Here is a 25,736-nt window from a genome sequence, read left to right as displayed (position 1 = left end):
GAGAATGATAGATTGAGAGAATGCTTATTTATATGATAAGAAATTATGGAAGTTACATTTAGAACTATGGAGTTACAATAGTAATTTATTGTGTTTGAATAAAATTGATAGAATATGATTAATGCATAATTTATTTTATTTTCAGTTATAATTTTATTTTAATGTGTGAGTTAAATGTATTGTGTTTATTGGATCTTAAATATTGTTTAAAGCAATTAGAAAGCAAAAAAAAAAAAAAAAAATTAGAAAACATTAAATGAAAATCAACCAATAAAGAGAGACCAAAACCTTACTTTTATATATATGATATATTGCTTTAAACTTTGAAATGAGAAATATATTATAAATAATAATTTTACATGAGAAATATATTAATTTAGCCAACCAAAATATGAATATAAGTTTAGCCAACCAAAATAAATAAAAAATATTAAAATTTAACCAAAAATAATTTCTCTTGAAAGATAATAAGTTAGTAGGAGGAATGAATTAATATACAATTATTGGATAGGAGTTACATTTGAGTTAAATGGAGTTACATGTCTTTAATTATAAATAAATATTTTAATTTTTTATAATCTAAAATAAAAGGAATACCAAGTGGCTGAATCAGAATTCACATGATTTGGTTGTTTGTTGATATAAACTCAACACTTACACATAATATTTCAAAATAAAAAATATTACTTTTTAAGTGACAAACTAAATTAGTTTTCTTATAAAGTTATATGAATTCTCGAATCTCAATAATTTTTAAAATCCCAAGGATAGCTTATACTTTTTTGGTTTTCATTCATCAATTTAATTTATAGTGCTAGATTTCATACTAATAGTTTCATCTTTAGAGAATTTAGTGAAATGATATTTTTAAAATTATATTTTATTTTTATATTTAATTTCCAGTTGAATATGTTTTGTTTTTTGGATCATTTTTTATTTTGATTAAAGACACACAAAAAAAAATCAATTGTTTAATTATGTTCTTTTTGTTTTCAAAAACCTCAAATCATAAATTAAAAAATATATATATATTATATTGATCTCTGCAGATTTATCAATTGGATCACAAAACAAAATAGTCTTTATAAATGGATAAATGGATAATTATATTGATCTTTAAATATTATTAAAAATGATACATGAATATGTGAGATAACCAGAGACATAATAGATAATTACATATGGATCATTTCAACTTTATGATCTTATTGTGTGGTGAATATTGTAAGGAAGTATGAAAATAATGACTTATAAGATGTTAATATAAAATAGAAAATGGAGATAAACATTTTAAAAGATTAAAATAACTATATAAGATATACATATCATACAAACTCTAAAACTAAGCTTTTACAATGATATTTGATTTGATTTTTTATAACCCATACAACAACAATAACAAAAAAAATACAAAACAAAACAAAACAAAACAAAACAAAACAAAAAAGAGATTTGAGAGTAGTGGAAGAAGATGAGAGAATGAAAGAGTGATAGACTAAGAGAACAAGATAATGAGTATTTATAGGAAGAGAAATGATGAAAAATTACATTTAGAAAAATGAGAGTTACAATTCTAACTTATTGTTTTGTTTTAATACAATTGATTAATTCAACTTAGTAGAGATATAAATTTAATGCATAATTTATAGGGAGAAGCTATAAAGATTTCAGTTTTATATTATGTGAGTTAAATGTGAAAATTAATTGTTTTTAACTTTGTGTTTTAATATAATTTTTTTTTTTTTGAAATTGCATTGCCAAGTGGACCAATAAGGATAGACTGAAACTCTACTTTTATATATATGATTTTTTAAGATTCTCATAATCATTTAATAATATTTAATGAGAATTTAGCCACAAATGCCATTTTTAAAACAAAAGTTGTTAGAAATGCCAGTTTTTATTTTTCTTATGATAAGTGCCACTTTTCATCTTTGTGGCATAAATAAAAAGATAAATTTACCCTTGTAAGAAAAAAGGAGAAATAAGCTAGTGATTAATTGTTTGGTATGAGATATTACAGTTTATACGGTGGACAACATTAACTATGGACATGTTTTCTCATATATATTTTTAGTCCACAATTTGATGTCCTGTATTTTTAGTCCACAATTTGGCCTTTATTGTTGTCCTTTGTTGTTGGCCTGTATTTATAGTCCATGAATCGTGAGACCAAACATTGACTATGGTCAACTCAAGATACGAAGGACATAATAGTGGTGGACAAAAACTTTGGCTGATAGATGTGGTCCTTTGGATTTATAGACCTGCAGTGTAGACACATTTTTTGTTAGCGATGGACAAAAAACGCATGATCAAACGGATATGATCCAACTCAAGAGAACAAAGGACATGATAGTGGTGGACAAAAACCTGGTAGACTAGACATGGTCCATCGGACAGCGGATCCTGCAGTGTGGACAAATTTGATAGTGGTGGACAAAAACGTGGTTGGCTGGATTTGGTCCACCAGACACGGGATCTGCAGACCTGTAGTGTGGACAAGATCTATTGTTATCATGACCAAACAGATATAGTCTACTCAAGAGAACAAAATACATAATAGGGATAGACAAAAACCTGGGCGGCTAGATCTGGTCCACCGGATCTGGGCAGCTGGATTTGGTCCACCGGATCTGCCGACCTACGATTTTGCTTGCCTATTATTAGATAGAAGAACTCTGGAACTAGACCTAGCGGTTTTGACTGTTATGGAGGAAGGAAGCGGACAAGACGAAGGTTTCAACTCAGGAACTCGTCTCAGATGTTTCGCCAGCCATGACGGACGGAGGTGGAGCAGTCGGAGGATTCAAACGTAGTAGAATTGACTGCATGACTGCAGGAGAACTCAGAGAAATAGGAGATTCAGATGACAATTTAATATTGAAGAAGAAGAAGATGAAAAGTTGGTAAAAAGAGAAAAAATCGAGAGTTATGAGGAGAGAGACTTTGTTCTAGATACAAAGAAAAAAAAAATTTGAATAAAAAAAAATGAGATAAGGGGTATAATGGTTATTTGATAATAGCTATGTGGCAGGCGGGAAAAGAGTGAAGAGAAAATGGCATTGGTGACAATGTTTATCACTGTACATGGCAGATCTGATAATTTTCCCATATTTAGGCCTTGAATGGAGAAAGCATGTAATGCAGAGCAGATCAAGTGGTTCAAGCAGATCAAGCAGAATAAAAGTAGATAAAAAATTTAGCAGTTCAAATGCAGATCAAAGGTGAACAGCATCAAAAAAGCTGTAGACCAGATCTGCACATATTTCTCCTGCATTTACCACAAAAAGACAAAAAAATATGAACTGCACACAGTTCATCTGCATTAATTTTTAAAAACAAAATTTTTTTTGAATGGTAACTTAGTGATAGGAGGACTACATTAAAGAGTGATCTGCTATTTTTCTGTCCTCCCATTCAAAGCCTTAATTTTTATTACATGTTCACTGCATCTCCACCCTTTTACCCTTACCTCTGTTGGGCTCATGGGCTGCAAACCAATGTTAATTTTGGTTTTGACTCTCCATTATTGACGTTATTAATATTCATTTCCCTTTATGAACAAAACAATGGAGAACTTCGTTTTTTTCAGTTCATGTAGTTTTTCCAAATCACTATTCACTAATAGTGTACTCATCACAACATACATTGTCGTATCCAATAATGTAGAAGTCATTACTCGAGCAAAAACCATCGATCTAGTAAAATATTGAATTGCATATTGGAACAATACTCTTTTTATTGGTGTTTAATTGATAGTTTCGAAATTGTCTTTTTATGTCTCTCCTTAAAAAATGTAACTTGTGTGTTTGTTAGGTTTTAGGGCAAGAGAATATGCTGAGCAACCTCGACACATTTGCGACAAGGGTGACGTTTTGGCTCGGATTCACGAGCCAAATCTATTGCAACTTTGCGCCTAATCAAAAAATTTCAAAAAAGAAAACAAGAACCAAACTAAACTGAAACATGAACAAAGTAACCGAATGCACAGCTCACCTAAAGACATCTTTTTGATGAGTTAAAAAAGAACAAAAAATAACCAAATCAAAAGCTAAATAAAATAATCGACAGAGTACATCATTATCTCTTCTAAGCAATTAATTAAGAAGGGAAAAAAACATAAAATCTGAATATACATAGTCATAAAAAAACAAAAAACAAAAAGGACAGCAACGTTCAGTAACTAAATATTGCAAACTAATGGTGACGTAGATCTTCATGGAGAAGACGTGGTAGTCGAAACAACTGCAAATTCGATATCTACTTGCAAAGAGTCTTCTTTGTCCAAATAAGCCTCCCGAAGTTTATCTAAATATATAAAGTGATACCAACCCCAACCTTGAGTTCGAGTGTCGTAATTGTATCTGTTGTCAACTGCAAAAAAAAAAAAAAAAGAAAAAAAAAAAAACAGAAAGCAATCTCTAATGAAATATCTTAGTATTTAGCTAGATCTCATCAAGTGGTATTTAGGTAAAAGAATTTTACCCATTACTGTCTCGTGCTTCTGTCCATATGGGTCAAGAAGTCGAAGAACCCCTCGTATGTGAATCTGCTCACCTGCCTTCATTGTTTCACCATCAGCCAGAAACACAAACATGGACAAAGATTTGGAATATGTTGTAGTGTAGCCCTTGGGATACAACTTTATAACCCTACAAAAACATTATAATGGTTAGCACACAAATACACATAATGAACTTGATATTGATATTACTCACCCATTCTTTCCTCCCATAATGAACTTGTCTGATACGTAGCAATGATCTTTCAACTTAGAGAATTTCTTGACCGTCCAAGAAAACTTTGTCTTAGATGGTGTATTAGGGAAAGAGACAACTTCCCAATTGACAAGTGGAACCATCACATCAACACCAAACTCACATTGATCTCCCTCGAACACATATCCGTTTTTAGGATCATTGAACGTATCAAGCGGAAGCACTCGCGGAAATCCCCACACCGGTCTTATTGCATTGAAGTGCTTCCCTTCAACATCTGAATGATACATATATATAATTCATTACTAAACACACACATAAATATATATATATATATATATATATATATATAACAGGCTATATATGAAAGTACAAACCTTGAATAGTAAAATATTTATTTTCTTTCTTATTGTAGACGAAGAAGGTGAGATATGCCAAAACCGTAGACGCGGTAAGGCTTGAGGTATCTAACTCAACATACATTATCCCTCCCCGCTGTCCTTCTTGTTTCCTGTTGGGTATATAACCAGTCTCCTAAATCAACACAAGAAATAAACATTATAGTAGCTTAGAAAGAAAAAAATTAGTATATCCAAATTAGGGTTTAGGGTTTTGTAATTAATTATACCAGTTGTATTTGCCTGAAGAGAAAGTAAGGGATTTGTATTCGGATTCAGGGAAGAGTTCCTTGAGTTGGGAGAGGCTTTGGATCTGCATGGTATAGGTCCAAGGAGGACGATCTACTAACTTGTTCTTCATTGTAGAATCTGTTACTAGGCTTGAATTTTCTGTTTTCACCATTCTGACTTTGCTACTTCAAAGATCGAGAAACAAGAGAGTAGCGAGACTTCTAATCACGATTATATAACCTTATTATATAAAGTTGGGTTTTCAAAGTTAGCCATTAACAGGATCATGACACGTGTCAAGTATACGATAAGATATTGACATGTGTCAAAAAAATATTATTTTTTAAAACAGTTAATTAAGATAATAACATTAAAAATATTATTTTTCAAAACAGCTAATTAAGAATAACATTAAATCTACATTAAAAAAAAATTCCTAAATCAAAAAGAAAAATTGACAAAACTAATATATTTTTCATTGTATGCTAATTATATTATATGTGTTTTCTCAATTAGATTTTGACATGTATAAAAAAAATTTCATTAAGCATGTATATTATTATTAATCAAGAAATAGTGAATAACAAATTTTTAAAAAAATAATAATATAAGTTATGTAAAAAGAATTATTATTTTTGAAACGTAATAGGAATAGCTAATTAAAAAAATAACATTATATCTACATAAAATTTACATATTTATATCAAAATCTTTTATCTTTGATTTTTTTTTCTGATATAATTTTGCCGATCTATTGTGGGTCTTTTATTCGTGCGGATTTTTGAATGGAAGCTATCAGATGCAATGAAATGGAATCAAAGTATCTAAAGCCCGCTAAATTAATTGAGGATGGAGACACTGATGGAGGTTCCAAAAGTGATTCTACAGTTAGTAGCGTTATAAATTTCAAAGATTAGTCGGTAGTTGATGTATTTAGTCAAAATCTAGAGTTTTCTCATCTAGATAATGTCAATGAATCCGGTACTGAAACAAGAGCTGCTTGATTGAGTAATTGAAAAGCGATTTTAAACTTTCGGAAGTTGGCACGGTAAACCGTTTTAAAATTAGATTCAAACTTGATTTATGTGGTATTTCTATAGAATTTGGTTCGTAAACCGTTTAAATCCATGTATATAGAGAAATATATGAGAACTTTCGATTCGGGTAGAAATAAGTTGAGAACTTACGACTCGAGAATATTTGAGATATGGTCATATTTCTAAGTAGTTTTGGTACAATGCTATATTTCTAAGGAGTAAATAAGGCATCTATCTATCCTTAACGTGATTATGACATATATCATGTTTTGGATTGTTTATAAAGTTTCTATTTTGTATATGTGAATTATCTAAGTTTTATATATACCATCATGATTATAATATTCAATTTTTTTTATGTTATATTTATTTTTGTAATAGAGTATATAATTTCCTTTAGTTGTTCATCCAAAATATCTTTGGAGTAAAAAAAAAATCACGGTTAAAGAAATTATGTAACAAGACAATTTTAGTAATTATAAGAACTATAATTATGCCAAACAACATAAAATTTGTTATAATTTGTTTAAAAGATATTTTATAGGTGGTGATAAATAGCATACTTTAACAATAAAATAATTTAGGATTTAATAGCATATATTTAATGGTGAAACATACAGTAACATTGTATGTGGTTATTAAACTACAGTAAAACCTCTATAAATTAATACTCGATAAATTAATAATCTCTATAAATTAATAAATTTCTCCGGTTCCAAGTTGGGACTAGTGTAATTTTGGACACTATTTGATAATATAATAAAATAAAATTTTGTTTGAAATTTCTTTGTAAATATATAGTCCCATCAATACTATAAATTAATAATTATATAAAACTATCTAAATATATATATATATATCTACACATTAATTTTTATTAGAGTTCATTTTAAATATTTTTACTATATAAAAAACTTTGAATACTATCTTCAAAACATGATAATTGTTATTTTCATTGTAATTGATTTTATAAAAATATTAGTTATAAAGATTAAATCTTTTTTTTAATATTTTTTTTTATCAAATTTGGAAAGTCTCTCTATAAATTAATAATTATTAATTTATCGATAAATTAAAACCTCTATAAATTAATACAATTTCATGGTCCCAACTTTATTAATTTATAGAGGTTTTACTGTATATGTTGCTTTGATGAATTCTCTGCATGTAAAATATTTTGTAATAAGTTGTGATACGTTTTTTAAATCTGACAATAATAATATCTGTAATGATGAGTATTTGGCAAACGTTTAGTGGGATATAATTTAGCTTTAGATTATTGTAATAATTGTTATAATATATTAAGAATATAAAATATAAATAAGTGTATGAAGGTAAATACAAATAAAAAATTTCTCTAACTAAACAATTATTTTTATATTTACTTCAAGAAATAAAGTTTATTTTTATATTTTTAAAAAATTGTTTAGGGTTTAAAATTTATTCTGTTCAATAGTTTTAATAGCCGCACATCGTGCGGGCCTAGTAAACTATAAAGGTTGGCAAAAAGAGTCTTTCGCTTCCTAGTGTGAATGGGTTTTGGGTTAAGATAACGGGCCTCAAGGCCCATCTCATTCAGAACTCCTTTTTAAGCTGATATGACTAAAATACCCCTGATGATCACGTGAATTAACCAAATCATCCCTCTTCTTCTTCTTCTTCTCCGTAAGAGAGAGAAGGCTTGTTCTCCAAGACGCTTTTACTTTTTTTATAAATCTCTCTAACAACGCCGGAGAAAAAAAAAAGCAAATCGGAATCGGAGTCTGAGACGAAACAGATCTGTAGCAGAATACAATAATGGAGTGTGTATTCGGTCTTGTTGGGAATGGATTCGCCATCGTTGCTGCTGATACATCTGCGGTTCACAGTATCCTTCTCCACAAGAACAACGAAGACAAGATCATGATGCTCGACTCTCACAAGCTTGTTGCTGCTAGTGGCGAGCCAGGTGATAGGTAAGCTCTCTCTCTCTCTCTCTCTCTCTCTATATATATATATATATATATATATATATATAATTTAGCGATGGATAGAGTAATTTGAACTAGGCTTCGCTTATTTGGGGTTGTTTGATTATTATTAGGGTTCAGTTTACGGAGTACGTTCAGAAGAATGTTTCCTTGTACAAATTCAGAAACGGTATCCCTTTGACTACTTCCGCTGCTGCCAATTTCACTCGCGGAGAGCTCGCTACTGCGTTGAGGAAGGTATACAACTTTAGCCTTTTGTGAAATTGAATTGAGTTCGTTTTTGCAGTTCTATGTGTATTTGAATTGAAGCTTCCCTCTCTGTTGCTTATGATAGCCAATAGGTCTTTGTTTCTTCAAGTCCATGGTCTTACAAGTTTAACTTCCATTTATATGTGGCAGCAGTGTTGAGTAGTTCTGAGATGAGTCTTGTAAGTTGGAACTTTTTAGTTAAGTCCGTCTTATTTGGACTTTAGAGTAATTAGGAGATTTGATTTGAGGACTTGCTTTGGTTTTCATTGTTAGGATTGTAGTGAGACTATCCCAAACTTGAAGGAACTTACTATCTTGTTCTGTGCTTGAATGTCTTCTATAGCCAAATGATCACTATGATCACTACAAGAGTTGCAGAAGTTTACTTAATATTGTTATCGTCTACATTATTGATATGCATCTGTTTGGTGGAATAGGTTGGGTTGTAACTGAGAGTTTTGTTACGTCTACGCTTTGTTACGACCATGTGTTAGATTTTACAAGGCTAAAATGACTTGATTATGTAAAATGTGAAGCTAATTTATTAGTATTAGAGTCTTGAGGGCTATACACAAAAATCTCATATGGTCTTTGCTTTGGATTTCCCTGTATTGTTTATGATTGGCTACTCATTGATGGCAAAAAATTTGAGATATCTCTGTGTGTTTTATTTTTGCTCCATTTAATCAGAATCCGTATTCGGTGAATATACTATTGGCTGGCTACGACAATGAGAGTGGTGCATCTCTTTACTACATCGATTACATTGCAACCCTTCACAAAGTTGACAAGGGAGCTTTCGGTTATGGCTCCTACTTCTCCCTCTCCACAATGGACAGACATTACCGCAGCGACATGACTGTAGAAGAAGCCATTGAACTGGTGGACAAATGCATACTTGAAATCCGTTCAAGACTGGTCATTGCGCCACCGAACTTTGTGATCAAGATTGTTGACAAAGATGGAGCTCGTGAATATGCTAGGCGTCAATCCGTAGTGGATGTCACGACTGCTGCTGTCTGAGTTTGTTTTTGTTTGGTTTTTCATATGTTGGTTTGTGTGACATTTGCTTTTGATTATAAAGAAGTTGGGAGTTAGTGTTTTGACACTTTTCATCTTTGAGCATCAATAGTGTTGTGATTCCATAAAAATGATGATATATTACTTCAACAGTACAAAATAAATTTCACTCGAAACAAAGAACAATATACACAAGCTTATTCCACCAAGACCAAGCAATGACCAAATAAATGGTTTTTTTTTCTATAATCAAAGATGCATAAATCAAATCACATGAAGAAGAATACAACGAAAAACAAAGAAATCATCAGTAGAACTTGAGAGCTACAAGGGCGATGCTGAAGAAGAGAAAAGAGGGTGAGAGTGCGTAAGCGGACGAAGGAGTCTCAGAAGGTTTACTGCTGCTTCCTCCGTCATCTGACGTCGGAGCTCCACCGTCAACAGATGGTGTAAAAGGTCGGGTTGTATCAGACTGTGGAGTCTGAGCTGACGAAGTCGGCTCTGGAACAATAGGATTCGTCGCTGGACCTGGAGACATCGACGGTCCAAATGTAGCAGCAGGTCCTGTGTTGCCAAAACAGAAAAATTCGTATCAATTTATCTATCAAGCAACTAATTACTTAATGAGTTGAGATGATAAGGTGATTGAGTGTTTACCAGGAGCAGCAGCTGGAGCAATATTGGCTGTAAAGAGATGGAAGATCAAAACTTATATTAGAGTACTGATTCAAGCAGGTATATATAATGTAATAATTAGAGGGGAGTGAGTTGGTTTTATTTGCCTTGGCATTGAAGAGGGACTCTAGGCATGTTACAAGCACGGGGAAGAGAGACAGCGGTTGTGCGGTTAATGGGAATATTGAAAGGAACAGTTCCAGTGACAATAAGACAAAGACATCCCATTCCTCCAGTGGTCAAAGACCTCAGCGAGTTACAACAATCAGACGACGGAGAAGTTCCATTGCTGCTACTGTTGGTTATGAAGCTCATACAAGGACTCACGCTGGTCATCATCGACGGGGTACATTGGCTAAGTGGCTGTTGTTGGCCGTGAATCGGCAAAGCTAGCACTGCGATCATCGCAACCACCACGACAAGAATCTTCGACATTGTTGGATCGTTTAAGCTTTGTTTGTTTATTGTTTCTTTGGATGTTTAAAGATTTTGTGGTAAGGTGTTTGATGTGTGATGAGAAAGGAAGCAATTGTGGGGATTTGGGTTTTATAGATTGGAGAAAAGTGGAGGGAAGAAAAAGAAGTGAGTATAGGTCAACCACTAATAACTAACTCATGTTCGTTTATTGATAATTGGGGGTCGTTGGTGGAAGTGAATTAGCCAATTGGATGCATTCACGTGTACCGGAGGAAGAGTGTAGTAGATACATTACATGTCTTGTGTTGTATTAGAACGTCAATAGACTTGTAAAAGATGATGTCCTAACTGAGAATTTTCCGACACCTGTTGTTAATATTAGTCAAGTCAAATACAAATAAAAGAATACAAAACAGTTCTGTATTATTGTATAGTAATTAGCTAAACTCCATAAACCTTAATCAGAGGAAGTAGTTCAACAACCAAGCCTAGCTAGACCGTCACAAAGACCACCGACCCTAAAAAACTACAAACGGATCAGTTCTGTTCACAACACAACACTCGTTTTGTCCGAGTCTGAACAGATCAAAACAAAAACTGTTAGAAAAGTAGGAAAGAGTTGGTCACCCAAATTAAGCCACCTTTACGTCCTCAGTTCTTTATTTATACCCAAAGGCTCCACAATATCCAATCAAACAAACAAAACATAATAAAACCTAAACCAAAACAAACTCAAAAGGATTCTTCTCTCCATACACAACTTCTCAAGAAAACATGAAAATGGGAATATGTTTAGTGTGTCTTACAGTTTTTATGGCTGTGATGACTTCTACAAGGGTCTCTGCTCAGTCAGGCTGCACAAACGTGTTGATTAGCTTATCGCCGTGTCTCAACTACATAACCGGAAACTCTACTTCTCCTTCTCAGCAATGCTGTCGTCAGTTGGGTAGCGTAGTCCAGTCTTCTCCTGACTGTTTGTGTCAAGTCCTCAACGGTGGTGGCTCTCAGCTAGGTATCAACGTTAACCAAACACAAGCTCTTGGTCTGCCAAAGGCTTGTAATGTTCAGACTCCTCCAGTCAGTCGCTGTAGTACCGGTAAGAATTTCAAAACATCAGTTTCTGAAGATTGTTCCAATCCCAAAGCTTGCGAATCTTAGCAGTATATGTTTTTGTAGGTGGTGGTGGTGGTGGTTCCACTTCTGACTCTCCTGCAGAATCACCAAACTCTTCAGGTAACTGACTTAAAACATATGCAAGGAAGAAACACCAGTCTCAATCTTATCTTTATGTTATCTAATGCATCCATATCGTGAATTTATGTTAGGACCAGGAAATGGATCGAAAACCGTACCAGCAGGGGAAGGAGACGGACCATCGTCTGATGGGAGCTCTATCAAGTTCTCATTTCCTCTTCTTGCCATCCTTTCCGCGGCTTCCTACATCGCAATCTTCTGAGTTACTGATTTTCCCCATCCATGTTTCTACTGAAACCGATGAAGCTTTTGTGCCACTCAGATTGCATTCTTTATTTTTCCCTATTTATTCACATTTTGTTGTGATTTTGTGTGATGTATTTTATGCTCTGTAAATCCCTACTCTCCCGGTGATATTGCTTTGTTGTATCAACGGAGAGCATGTTGGATCTATTTACCTTTACAATAAATATTGCTTTCCAGAACACAGTGTGAAAAACAGAACAACTCTCTCAACAAATATCACTTTAGATGGTAGCAATCTAACTAGTTTAGATTCAAAACTCAAGAACCAGAGATGATAGATGGAAACACATATCCCAAACTTGGCTTGAAATAAAAACATCCTATAGAATATGACAGACTTTAGGCGGCAAGCAACGATCTAGCGTTAATTATGGAACATGAAAGCTAATGAGAGATACACTTTTAAAGTTAGATATAAGAAAAACCAACCTTTTTAATCGTTGTATGCAATGGTAAGAAACAAACAGAAGACAGTCTATATCCATATCAGATCCGTGCACCAATTTGAGATCAATACTTCCTCTTCTGTTATGAACAAGAGCAAAAACATGTGAAATAATGCAGTACTTTTGTTTCCATACCTGAAACTTCAATTGGCAAGAACCATGGTTGGATCGTTAAGGTAAGACAATCTTTACAGCTCAAGCTAAATGGAAGTCAGGAACTCCCTCACCATCATTAAAGCTTAATTAAGAAACATCATCTGTAGAAGTTCAACCTGTAACAACAACATGATGAAAAGAGGATGGCCATATGGGCTTCTATTCTTCACATATTATCCCAATTTACAGTGCTTTGCAGGCTCTCTACCCTTCGCTAATCGTTGGAGAAGGCAGTGAATGTTTGAGACAAAAGGTAGAAAATGCAAACCGTAAAATATATTGATCTTAATTCACCTTCCAAAGCTAATGAACAGTTCCAATTTACCATTAGAGACGTGAAAGAGAAAGCTAATGAACAGTTTCAATTTAGCATTAATAAAAAACAATCACATTGCATAAAACTGTATCACTATGTTCCAATGTTATAGAAAGTAGTAAGATTATCCGAGGAAAAAATGATGAAAAGTGTGAAAATTGATACAGAAATAAATATTCTACAACAGTCTAGATACTAAGAATGTGACCGAGATCGCACAAACTCCTCGAGTTTTTCCCAGACTTCTAATGCAGCAGCCCTGTCGTTATGCCTCTTATTCTTGCTAATCTGATTAGTTCAAAAAACACAAAAGAAAGTTCCAAGATTCAGTAAATCATATCTGGATGATAATTTTATCAGAAACAGCATATTTAAAAGGGTAATAAATTTCTCACCGAGATGATCTTTACATTCCACTGCTTCACCGTCTTGGCGGATTCTATACTGTCATCTTCAAACCGCATGTAGAATCCAATGACTGCAAAGTATAGTAAAAAAAAAACGTCAGCTTCAACTGAATTGAACTCTTAAGCTCAAGAAAACCAAAAGAATTGAATAATCATATTACTTACTCTTATTGAATATCTCAACGTGATCCTTGAAAGGCCAACCCTTGAACTGCCAATCCTTTCCCAACACGAAAACCGCAACAACACGATCCCAATCATCAGGCTTCAAAGCAGAGGGCTTATCCCTAACTTCATAAGCAGTCACAACTCTCTCTCTATCTCGACTAAACTTCTTCTGAACCGTAATACAATCAGGCTTTAAACCCTTCATCTCCTTAGCCTTAACATCATTCTCTATAAAAACACCATCTTCAAGAAACTCCTTAACATTATATATAGTAATCAACGTCTGAAACGCACTCGGCACAAGAATTATAGGAACACCTTCACCAATCTTCCCAGCTTTAAAATGAAGCTTAGATTTAGGGTTAGCATCATAGCCATTATCATCTCCACCACCACTAAACCCAACAATACCTCTCTCTTCAGCACCCATTAACCTACTCTTAGCAACTAATCCATCTTTCCTCTGATGAGACTCAATCCTCTGTCTCTCTTCTTCCCTCTTGGTCGAATTCACCAACACACTATAAAAATCCCTGTTCTTACACTGAAGAATCGCGTCTCTGCTCTTCAACGGCCGCTCGTTGGATCGGATCAGCATAATGTAATCAACGTCCTCGTCGGATTTGCCGAAATCTTCAACCTCCATATCTTCAATCGCGCTCTCCCTCGAAACGAAAGCTGAATTATCTTGATCTGGTCGATACTCTTCGTTCTGTTTCTGACTCTGCGCGTTTTGCTGCTGGAGGAGTAGGTAATCAATCGCGTCGGAAGAAGCTACTTTACCGGTGAGGTATTCGAGGAGAGGTTTCCGATCTGGTAAAGTCACCGCCGGGACTGAGCTTTTGACGGTTGATTGCATGTACTCTCCGAGTTTTAGATGATGATTCTTCACATAGTGGACTAATGCTTCGAGTGTGTAGAGAGTCCCACCTTTTGATCTGTACGCCGTCTCCGTCGCGCATGGGAACGAATACTCCGATCCGAATCTGTAATTGGCTCCGACTCGCTCGATTTTATCAGCTTCTCCTCGGACTGTGAAATCTTTCAGCACTGATAACGGATCCATGGTTTCAGAGATTGGTTGTTTCAGTTCGATCTTTAGGGTTTATGATGATGCTACACGGAGCTCGACTCAATTGAAGAAGAAGATAGTAAGAGATGAGGGTACATTGGTAATTTAAAAAAGTCTCGAAATATTTGGGTCTTAAGAGAAAAGTCCCCAAATCCAATGATGGGCTTTCTAAGCCCAATAGAATAATCTCTTTATATAATTTATTTACATTTGTTGCGGTTTATTTACATAACTAGCCCTGGGCAAATAAACCGAAACCGAATAAACCGATCCGAACCGATCCGAAAAAACCGATTTTAATCGGTTTCAGTTTCTTTGTAAGAACCGATCGGTTTTTATATTGAGTGCGATTCGGATTTCGGTTTTAAACCGATCCGAACCGAAATCCGATCGGTTATCCGCTAAACCGAATTGCCCAGTTAATTTTTAGGTATTGGTATTATTTTTGGGCTTCTAACCCAAGCCCATTAGCTATAAACGGATCTGTTTTAAAATTTTAATATAGAATAGACGGGACAAGAGTTCGAACCTGAGACCTTTCAGAAAAGGCATACACACGCTAACCATTTGAGCTGCTCCAACTTTTTGGTTTAACTTCCTGAATGACATATATAAGGGTTTCGGTTTAAGTTCGGATTCTAGAAAAAAGTTGAAAACCGATCCGAATCCGAACGAATTCGATCCGATCCGATCCGAAAAACAGTCGGATTCTAAACGGATTCTATACGTCCCAATCCGAAAAATCCGAAATCCGAAAAAACCGATCCGATCCGAACCGAAAATCCGAACGCCCAGGGCTATACATAACACTAGGATGGGTATTAGAAGAGAACACATCGCAGGTCCCCCATCGCCTCTAGTCTCGTTTACAAACGAAACATCAATGTATCTAGGGACGATCGCACTGCCAGTGTCCAGAGTGATCAAGATGGTAGAGTTCACGGTCTTCGACCGCTCTGCAGCTTACAATGCAATAATGGGATCACCATGGTTATACCAAATGAAGGCAGTCCCCTCAACGTACCATCAGTGCGTTAAGTTCCCAATCCGGAGGGAGTTTGGGAGATCTTGGGAAGCCAAAAAGTGGCCAGGAGTTGTTACCTCACAAGTCACAAGCTGCTAATCCAATAGCAACCACAGCTCGAGGTAGCAAAAAATCCAGTCTAAAAGTAACTCCGAGACTACCTCACTGAAGCCATATTCATTAATGAAAAATTCCCGGATCAAGAAATCAAAATAGGAGCCGGCTTAGGAAGCAAACTCCGAGCTGACTTAATTTCCTTTTTGAAGGAAAACATAACCACCTTTGCTTAGTCAGGAAGCTTTGAAAGTTGTACTCTTAAAGTTAATATATGTTTTAGTCTAGTGTGGTGATCTAAACTCATTTGCGTATATGTTGATTCTATGAAAAGAAAATTTATAATATGTTGAATAGATTTGGATTCGTTAGAAACTTACTCGGATTGGTACAAAAACCTAACTACAGAAACATACTTGTTCCCCTAACGATTAAGCAAATAAACAACACACTAACATGGAAAAAAACCACGAAAAACAACTCAAGGATTCCTCCCAATCCATCATACACATCCCAATCCCACATTAATCATCTCAATCCTTAAATACGCTCAACATCACCTACTTACTTCGAATTAGTGACAAAATATGGGCAAGAAGCAACACCACACAACTAGCGGTGCTTCCCTCTCATCCTACATGCCACTCCTTTCTCCTTCCTTCCAAGAGAGACCAACACAACTCTCTCTTCTCCTTCAATAGGGAATATAAAACGGTTTGGAAGAGAACCCCTAAACCGATCAACTTTAAATGTTGATGCTATCGATTGACACCTCTTTGATGTCGCACGACACTAAACACACAACTTGTTTCCAGGTTACGGACGTTACATAATGGCATGTGACAATGATTCAAAATTGTTTTCGTAGTTTCTTGAAATCTATATTATATAATGTATTATGGCATAATGAATTTACCTTTAACAAAAAAAAAACGTCAATGATTTTACAGATATAATGTAATTTTCAGTTTCTTTTTCGATATCAATTTTGAAATCAGCTAAAATTTATACGATATATCTAAATATAAACAAAATTGTCTAATTATGAAATTTAACTTTAGATATTGATTGATCATAATGATAATATATCCAATAAATTGTCTTTGACCATATACACTCACAAATGTCAAATTTTAAGTTCTCCTTATGATCATTAAATGTAAATATTTACATAGTCATAAATGTAAAAGATCTTTTGCCAAAAAAAAAAAAATGACAAGAAAGAAAAATCAATTAATGATAATACAAAATATCGAAGACTAAAAGTTATATAAATAGAACCTATCTCTTTTTCCTTTTTGTCACTCAATAGAACTTATCTCTAAAATCCAAGAAAGAAATCATTTGAATTGCTCAATATAGTTTATATAAGAAATTACTATGTGTAGTACTAAAACTTTGGTGACTTGTTTCCTTGTAATAATACTTGCAGTTTCGTTGTCTAACAATGACGTTTTGGCTTCAGGTATATTTAAAGTTTGATTTGGTTATTTTGAAAATAGTAGTGATCATTTCAAAAGATATATATATATATATATATATATATATATATATTGGTAATGACAATGCTTTTATTTTATTGTTTCTATGTTTCTATATACATATATATTTATATAGACATGCATTAAAAAATTTCCTTAAAATTACACTTCCTCCATTTCATAATATATGATATTTTAGAGAAGTTATTTTGTTTCATAATATAGGATTTTTTCAAGTTTTTATGCAACTTTTAGATTAGTTTAATACTTTATAAAATGCATTCTTGTTTATACCTGGTTGAACTTTTTTAAAGTAAACATTTCTTAATATACGTGTTTTTGCTCAAAACATCCTATATTTTGAACCGAATGGGGTATTATTTGGATATGTTTTATAAAAAGAGTTACACCTATTTTATATTGATTATGTCAATATATATGTGGACTTGTATATATGCAGGGATCAAGAATTTCTCAATTGACCATTGCGATACTCGGTGTTACGGAGGGGATGAATGTATGAACTACTGTATTAAAGCTGGATTTAGAAGTGGACAATGTGGTTCTCTTTGTATTCCATGTTCTTTCAAATGTTGTTGCCAAAAGTAGTAAAAATTACTTATATATCCTTTCTTTCAAGATGGACGATTCTAGCTTTGCATTTATTATCTTTAAGTTATTGGACTTGTATCTTGTTTTACATATAAATGCAATGAAATAAAAAAAAACAGTTTATTATAATAAATAATTTCCTCTTTATATCTGAATCTTATTATATAAAGTTTGATATCAAAATTACTCATTAACAAGATCGTGACATGTGTCAATTGTATCATTCAGATATTGACACATGTCAATTTTAAATTTATTAAAATTATAAAAAAATAAAAATGTAAAAATTCAAAATATACCATAAAAAGTTTTTATATAAAAGTAAAATAGAAAAAAGAAAATCTAATTTTATTTAAAATATTTAAACAGCTTTAAAATTTAGAAAAATCATTATAAGGAAATTATATATATATCTATATATATAAAGTTGGCTTTTTCTCACTTCTGGTGCTGCCACGTCAGCATTTCTTCTTAAAATTTTGGGTTTTTCGGATTGGACTTAGCCCAAAGTTTTGCAGAATTAAATCAAGCCTAGCCATTTCTCTATCTTATTGATTAAACCTATGAATGTCTCTCCTTCGCGCTGTTGACGACGCTCCATCTCCACCGGTTGCTCTTCTCCTTAACTCACGATCCATGCCGTTTCACCATCTGATGCGAATTGAAGTCTTCCAGTCCTCTACACTTTCACTTATCCTTCCATGTCTTCCATCACAATTGCTACGGTTTCGTTTGTAACTGTTAATTATGTTCTTCCATGTCCTCTGATTTAATGGACAGTCCACTACTTCTTCCTTAAATTGTCGTAAGTTCTTCTGTTATATAAACCAATCTCTTGCCAGATTCCGACTTTGGGTTTCCTCCATGTTGATTTATATCAGTTCCACCATCGTCACAAAAAGGATCTCTAAGTCTCTGTCGGTAATCTCATCTTCTTCTGCTTATCTCAGATTTTAGGGGTTTTTGCAACATTTGTGTTGATTCACTTCTCTTCTCGCTGTATGAATCTGTAATGATATGGGTTTTGTTTGTTAATTCAAGTATTAGGTGATTCGATTTAGACAAGTTTTGGAATAAGCAACGGATCTTCTTCCAGGAGCAGCTCTCTAAGAAATGAGCTTGAGAATGGTGTTGATGAAGCAGAGCATGCTCTGCAATGGGGTGGGATCAAGAGATTTCCCACTTTTAAACGGCTGCGGTTTTCTCTGGTTGAAAACCATGGCAAGGCTGCAGGGAAAGGGAAAAAGGTTGTTGATGTCACCAAGCTTAAAGCCATGGAACGTCATCTGATGATTGAGAAGCTCATCAAACACAATTAGAATGACAATCTCAAGCTGCTCAACAAAATCAGAAGAAGGATGGACAGGTGATATGTATATGATTGTGAATCTGCTTCTTGAAAGTATGAGACTTGAGCTTAAAAAACCTGCAGGGTCGGTGTGGAGTTCCTGAGCACAGAGGTGAGGTATGAGAATTTAGGCGTGGAAGCAGAATGTGAGGTCGTTGAAGGGAAGGCACTTCGTCTTTATGGAACTCTTTGAAGCATGTTTTCTTAGTGAGTATACTGAAGAATTTAATGTGGAGTTTAACTTTTGTAGTGGCTGGGGTTGATTAAATTCTTATCTTTTTTCTTTAGGACTTGATTACCTACTTAATTATATCTTGTATGGAATCTTCATATCCTCGGACTTTGATATTTTGTGCAGAAATATTGGTTGGAAATGCAATGAGAAGAGGCATATCCGGCGGGCAAGAAAAGCGTCTTACCACAGGTTAGTTAGTTCATAGCCAAAAGTTCTCTATCTGATTCACCTTGTTCTTAGGATATGAATGAACTCAGTTTTTTGGGTGATTGGAGTTTGTATGTATAGATCTTTTACCAATCTGACTTAATTTTAGTTTCCCACTAAGTTGTGATTTAGTTTATTGCAGGTTTCTCAGTCCTGGTAAAGCTTCACCTTCTTTGATTCTGTTCCAAGTTGTTCTCTTTCATTACCACTTCTTATCCATTGGTCTGTTTATTATTTTTCAGCTTTGTTAGTTGAGAGTGGAAAGTTCCTTCTATCTGTAAAACGCATAAGAAGAACTACTTACACCGAGTATGTGATCTCTATGCGCGCAAATACCATTTCGAGATCAAGCAATACCTACATTGGCAAAATCAGGTAAAACACTTTGCCAGAGTTATAAAACGTTTTTATTAGTGAAAAGTTTCCAGCTTATGCATAAGTATCACTTTCTCTGTTTCAGGTCTAATTTTCTTGGAACGAAATTCATAATTTACGATACGAGTTATGGTTACGGCACCATCACCGTAACATGTGAGTGATTTCTGACTTCTTTTTTTGTTACTTGAGTTTTGATAATTGAATAAAAATTGTTCACTTCAAAGGTTTGATACGTATATGCATTGATATTTGATACTGTGGACAAAGTTATTTTCCTTGTAGTGATACTGTGGACACCTGCAGGTTCAGTCTTAGTTAGATATCTTCTACAGAACCATCCTTAACTTATGTTTTTTACTCTGTTTTGCAGAAGCTACAAAAAGTTCTTGAAAGAACTAAGGCATTCAACCTCAAGCAAGGATGATGAAGTGAACGTTGAGTAAGAACCCAAAAGAGAGAGGTGAAGAGATTAGAGACGAGAGTAGTTGATGTTTTTGTATATAAGATTTGGTTTGGATTAGTCTTTTGTAAGACAATATGGTTTGGATTAGACCTAGAATCCTAGAATGGCACCTTATAGTCCTTCGAGAAGATCATCATCATCATCATCATCTGTTTCCAAGATACTGCGTATCTCGTCACCGTCTTTGTCTCCACCTTCTTCGACCACTCCTACCGGCGCTGGTTATATCAAACATGAGGTCTCCAAGATTGATACTCTCTTTGGCATTGCCGTCAAATACAGCGTTGAGGTATTATAGTTTAGAAAGCTGAATGAATCGTGTTTAAAAGGATTAGTTTTTTTTTCTTTTTGCGGTCTTGTGTGTGTTTTTTTTTTGAATTAAGTGTGGTGATTGATCAGGTTGCAGATATTACAAAGCTGAATGGGCTTGTGACTGATCTTCAGATGTTTGCTCTCAAGTCTCTCCGAATACCATTACCTGGCAGACATCCTCCTTCCCCATGCTTATCTAACGGCTCTCTTAATCTTGGGTATTTTTTTTAGCCTCTTCACCCTCTCTTCGTGGTATGTAGTCTGTGACAGTGTGACTTATAAGGTTTTTGCAGAACTTGAGCTGTTTACATTAGATTACATGTAAGTTATGTTGTTGTGCATTTCCCAAGTAACATTAAGAAACTTAGACTAGGTTAGCAAGCTCATTGAAAGAAGGTTCCATAAGATCAGGATAGTGTTAAGGAGCGATGATATCAAACCAAGATGGGTACAGCTTTCTTTCGTAAAAGAACCGTTTTGACATTTTGAATTATGTTGTTTGTCATGTCACCGCAGAATCAAAGTTACTACTGGTAAAATGTAAAGTTTCTATCGGCTCTAGAGTTTGTGCAGAAGGCTATGAACTCTTAAGTTTATTTTTATCTTGATTAGTTACAACCAATGTTCTTTAAAGCAAGTAAGAGAATGAGTAAAAGTACAATTAAACCTTTGAAGTGAACAATTTTTATTCAATTATCAAAACTCAAGTAACAAAAAAAGAAGTCAGAAATCACTCACATGTTACGTATATGCATTGATATTTGATACTGTGGACAAAGTTATTTTCCTTGTAGTGATACTGTGGACACCTGCAGGTTCAGTCTTAGTTAGATATCTTCTACAGAACCATCCTTAACTTATGTTTTTTACTCTGTTTTGCAGAAGCTACAAAAAGTTCTTGAAAGAACTAAGGCATTCAACCTCAAGCAAGGATGATGAAGTGAACGTTGAGTAAGAACCCAAAAGAGAGAGGTGAAGAGATTAGAGACGAGAGTAGTTGATGTTTTTGTATATAAGATTTGGTTTGGATTAGTCTTTTGTAAGACAATATGGTTTGGATTAGACCTAGAATCCTAGAATGGCACCTTATAGTCCTTCGAGAAGATCATCATCATCATCATCATCTGTTTCCAAGATACTGCGTATCTCGTCACCGTCTTTGTCTCCACCTTCTTCGACCACTCCTACCGGCGCTGGTTATATCAAACATGAGGTCTCCAAGATTGATACTCTCTTTGGCATTGCCGTCAAATACAGCGTTGAGGTATTATAGTTTAGAAAGCTGAATGAATCGTGTTTAAAAGGATTAGTTTTTTTTTCTTTTTGCGGTCTTGTGTGTGTTTTTTTTTTGAATTAAGTGTGGTGATTGATCAGGTTGCAGATATTACAAAGCTGAATGGGCTTGTGACTGATCTTCAGATGTTTGCTCTCAAGTCTCTCCGAATACCATTACCTGGCAGACATCCTCCTTCCCCATGCTTATCTAACGGCTCTCTTAATCTTGGGTATTTTTTTTAGCCTCTTCACCCTCTCTTCGTGGTATGTAGTCTGTGACAGTGTGACTTATAAGGTTTTTGCAGAACTTGAGCTGTTTACATTAGATTACATGTAAGTTATGTTGTTGTGCATTTCCCAAGTAACATTAAGAAACTTAGACTAGGTTAGCAAGCTCATTGAAAGAAGGTTCCATAAGATCAGGATAGTGTTAAGGAGCGATGATATCAAACCAAGATGGGTACAGCTTTCTTTCGTAAAAGAACCGTTTTGACATTTTGAATTATGTTGTTTGTCATGTCACCGCAGAATCAAAGTTACTACTGGTAAAATGTAAAGTTTCTATCGGCTCTAGAGTTTGTGCAGAAGGCTATGAACTCTTAAGTTTATTTTTATCTTGATTAGTTACAACCAATGTTCTTTAAAGCAAGTAAGAGAATGAGTAAAAGTACAATTAAGGGGGAGGTATTGGTTTAGGATTTAGAAAGAGTTTTAATGACTTTGTGTTTTTAAAAATCTTGCTGATTTTTTAAATCATAGAAAATTAGAAAGTAAAAACGAAGGATTCTATAAGAGATTGTTTAGGAAGTTATTTTAAATCTTGCTGATTTGTGTTTCCTAATCTTGTAAAATATTTCATAAAATCTTTCAAAATCTTTCTATTTGATGAAAGAGTTTTCATGACTTTTGTTATGAAGGAAATGTTATAAAATCCTAAACCAATAACACAAAATTTGAATTCATTAACAATCCATGATTCTTTTGTTTTAATTGAATAACATAAAACTTTTAATGACTTTATAAGACTCTTAATCCAATAACACTAGATTTATCAAGATTTTAGATAACTTTTTACAAATCCACAACCAATAACACCAAACTTTTAAAGAGTTTTAAAAAGTCTTGATTGAATAACAACATATTTTACATAACTTTTAAAATCATTCAAATTCTTTCTAAATCCTAAACCAATAACCCCCCTAAGTAGAGTCGTAAAAATGATCATTATCATCGTCTACTGATTTGCATTAAAAGACATCCACATATCAAAGTAATTATTCCCATGAATTCTTCTTGCCGTGAGGGGTGTTCGGAGCAAGCTTTATCGTCATCAAGCAATGGCAACAACCAAGACGTATTATTTGACTCCTTCCAGTCTTTGAAATTGAAGCCTTCAGAAAAGAAGGTGTCTCCAGCCATGAACTCCTTGCAAGGATACTATGGACTGAAACCAAAAAACATAAGAGCTTCTGAAGGTTTTGATATGGCTGTGTACAAGAAGAGTCTTCTCATCTCCAAGACGATGATCAGTGATGAAACAAAAGTATATTGCACTTCCACTTTTTTATAACTGTTTTGTAAATCAACCATTTATTTAAAAAAAAAAAATTATATATCAATATATCATTTGAAAATCTTTAGTCCGTTCGAAACCAATCTGATCTATCTCTCTAGATAAATGTGGTTGTTGAATCATCTCTATGTAACCAAACTCGACTTGATCTCTCTATGTAAATAAAATTGTTGAATTGTTTTAGTTTTTTTTTGTTTTTTTATAGCTAAAATGGAGTATGAAGATAGAGGGAGTCAATACCCTTCCTCAAATTTTTTACCACTAACTTAACAAATACTTTTAGAAATAAATAATATCAGACACTACAAATATGCAATTTAAATAACTGAAAAACAAAACCAAATTTTAAAATAAACATAACTAATATAAAATAAAAATGTAAAAGTACATAGTAAAACACAGAAGATGAAGAAAGCAAGAAAACCAAAATCACCATTTTTTCAAAACCAACAAACACCAAAAATCACCATTTTTTCAAAAAAAAAAAAACACCAAAAATATAGCAACCAATATATAAAGAGAAAATAACAAAACACATTAAAAGATATCCACCAAAAAAACACATATTACACCCTAATCAAACTCCCGGACCAAATGCTAGAGAATGACAAAATGAAAAATAATAATAAATTAATCACAACTAACAACTACAGGAAAACAACAATTTTCAGTACACAATGTTAACTTCTCATCATTATTATTGAAAAAAACATTAGAAAAACACAGAAGATGATCTCAAATTTTGAAAAGTAAACAGCACACTAATTATACTTACTGGAAAAACCTATTTTTTTAAAAAGTATCCAACAAACAATATAAGCACCCAAATCAAATACAAAAACAGACATAAAAATGAATTTACATAACCAAAAATTAATATACACAAAAACTCGAAATACACTTTCATCTAACTCTCGCGCGTAGCGCGGATCAATTGCTAGTATATATATATATATATCATAAAATTCGAAATTATAACATTGTTTACTTATTTTAATTTTAAGTTGCTAATTTTACAAGAAAAAATATTACTTTTTATATAAGAAAAAAATGATTGTGAAAATTATACAATTAATTACTGTTTCTTAAAAAATGTAAATACTCACCTTTACACAAAGAAAAATATTGTTGAAAAAAAAAACATAAAAAAATAGACTGTCTCATATTTTTTTCACCAATCAAATAATTTATTCAAAAGACTGCTATTGTAATATATAAGATAGGAGTATGTAAGATTAACATATGCATTTTTGTAACTACACAAATGTTAAAGTAAAGAGACATATAATATATTATTTAATGAGTTCATAAAGACAATTTGTTGGTAATAGTAAAGACTAAAGAATATATTTTAACTGTAAAATATATTTGTGTGTACAAATACACTTTTAGTGGTGATGTAGATAGTAGATTTGTAAATAGATATACATTAGTGTATTACCGCAGAAAAAAAACAACTATTTTCTATAATTAAAAGTTTATCTCTTTTTTTTATATATTGTTTTTACTTCCGAAAATAACTAATTTGTTAATCTTTGAGTGTGTATCGTTATTTGCTTTTTGGAGTTGTTATTTAGGGACTGCTTGAAATTATTAGGATAACTTCCAAAACAATCTTAGTAATTATCCTAAAACCTAGAAAATATTTCCTAAAAACTTTTCCTAATTAGAATAGAAAATTCAACCTAAGAAAAAGGAAATACTTAATAAAAGGGAAATTGTTACATGCTAGTGTCTATCTAGGTTTGTTTGTTTTTCATGCATACCAAAGCCACGAAAATTATAAGTAAAGGCAAGGCATGGTTCAGTCTCAAATACCGCATGACCTATGTTTAATTTGAGGGCATGGTTCGGTCTCAAATACCGCATGGCCTATTAAGTGATTGCATGGTTCGGTCTTAAATACCGCATGCTAATGATCGGTTGTCAATTTATGTATTGTGCAGATGGCTAAGCTCAACAACCTCTCCTATGCTGCCCTTAATGTTTCT

The 25,736-nt window shown here is 33.4% G+C and overlaps 6 protein-coding genes and 1 pseudogene across 18 annotated transcripts; 4 read left to right on the top strand and 3 right to left on the bottom strand.

Moving 5' to 3' along the window:
• Window positions 1-4,217: 4,217 nt before the first annotated feature.
• LOC104748435 (uncharacterized) lies at window positions 4,218-5,537 on the bottom strand (annotated as a pseudogene).
• Window positions 5,538-8,002: 2,465 nt separating this feature from the next.
• Window positions 8,003-9,806, top strand: LOC104746719 (proteasome subunit beta type-2-A). The gene is made up of 3 exons (XM_010468246.3): window positions 8,003-8,342; window positions 8,471-8,594; window positions 9,297-9,806. The coding sequence occupies exons 1-3, from the start codon at window positions 8,185-8,187 to the stop codon at window positions 9,627-9,629; spliced, it is 615 nt and encodes a 204-aa protein (XP_010466548.1). The 5' UTR covers window positions 8,003-8,184; the 3' UTR covers window positions 9,630-9,806.
• Window positions 9,747-11,084, bottom strand: LOC104746718 (non-specific lipid transfer protein GPI-anchored 20-like). The gene is made up of 3 exons (XM_010468245.2): window positions 10,409-11,084; window positions 10,284-10,310; window positions 9,747-10,190 (listed from the first exon to the last, which is right to left on the bottom strand). The coding sequence occupies exons 1-3, from the start codon at window positions 10,734-10,736 to the stop codon at window positions 9,934-9,936; spliced, it is 612 nt and encodes a 203-aa protein (XP_010466547.1). The 5' UTR covers window positions 10,737-11,084; the 3' UTR covers window positions 9,747-9,933.
• A 322-nt stretch (window positions 11,085-11,406) lies between these two features.
• On the top strand, window positions 11,407-12,397 carry LOC104746717 (non-specific lipid transfer protein GPI-anchored 5). Its single transcript, XM_010468244.2, has 3 exons — window positions 11,407-11,814; window positions 11,895-11,951; window positions 12,044-12,397. Exons 1-3 carry the CDS (start codon window positions 11,493-11,495, stop codon window positions 12,172-12,174), a joined length of 510 nt encoding a protein of 169 aa, XP_010466546.1. The 5' UTR covers window positions 11,407-11,492; the 3' UTR covers window positions 12,175-12,397.
• Window positions 12,398-13,169: 772 nt separating this feature from the next.
• On the bottom strand, window positions 13,170-14,890 carry LOC104746716 (protein CDC73 homolog). Its single transcript, XM_010468243.3, has 3 exons — window positions 13,709-14,890; window positions 13,532-13,614; window positions 13,170-13,424 (listed from the first exon to the last, which is right to left on the bottom strand). Exons 1-3 carry the CDS (start codon window positions 14,775-14,777, stop codon window positions 13,332-13,334), a joined length of 1,245 nt encoding a protein of 414 aa, XP_010466545.2. The 5' UTR covers window positions 14,778-14,890; the 3' UTR covers window positions 13,170-13,331.
• A 2,271-nt stretch (window positions 14,891-17,161) lies between these two features.
• On the top strand, window positions 17,162-18,087 carry LOC104746715 (defensin-like protein 46). The gene is made up of 2 exons (XM_019236975.2): window positions 17,162-17,326; window positions 17,803-18,087. Exons 1-2 carry the CDS (start codon window positions 17,242-17,244, stop codon window positions 17,949-17,951), a joined length of 234 nt encoding a protein of 77 aa, XP_019092520.1. The 5' UTR covers window positions 17,162-17,241; the 3' UTR covers window positions 17,952-18,087.
• A 313-nt stretch (window positions 18,088-18,400) lies between these two features.
• Window positions 18,401-22,525, top strand: LOC104711458 (uncharacterized). 13 transcript variants are annotated; one of them, XM_087488258.1, is made up of 10 exons: window positions 18,401-18,875; window positions 18,996-19,320; window positions 19,387-19,509; window positions 19,661-19,726; window positions 19,987-20,119; window positions 20,205-20,275; window positions 20,493-20,874; window positions 20,985-21,115; window positions 21,780-22,161; window positions 22,272-22,525. In XM_087488258.1, the coding sequence occupies exons 7-9, from the start codon at window positions 20,689-20,691 to the stop codon at window positions 21,850-21,852; spliced, it is 390 nt and encodes a 129-aa protein (XP_087344384.1). In that variant the 5' UTR covers window positions 18,401-18,875; window positions 18,996-19,320; window positions 19,387-19,509; window positions 19,661-19,726; window positions 19,987-20,119; window positions 20,205-20,275; window positions 20,493-20,688; the 3' UTR covers window positions 21,853-22,161; window positions 22,272-22,525. The 13 variants fall into 13 exon arrangements, with proteins under 13 accessions (XP_087344384.1, XP_087344391.1, XP_087344385.1 ...); XM_087488262.1 differs by having other exon boundaries at window positions 18,488-18,875; window positions 19,002-19,320; XM_087488266.1 differs by having other exon boundaries at window positions 18,505-18,871.
• Window positions 22,526-25,736: the final 3,211 nt, after the last annotated feature.

Source organism: Camelina sativa, chromosome 15, assembly GCF_030686135.1.
Source record: "Camelina sativa cultivar CO46 ecotype springtype chromosome 15, ASM3068613v1".
Lineage (NCBI taxonomy): Eukaryota > Viridiplantae > Streptophyta > Magnoliopsida > Brassicales > Brassicaceae > Camelina > Camelina sativa.
Note: the sequence above shows the minus strand (reverse complement) of the source record. Positions and strands in the feature narration are given on the sequence as shown.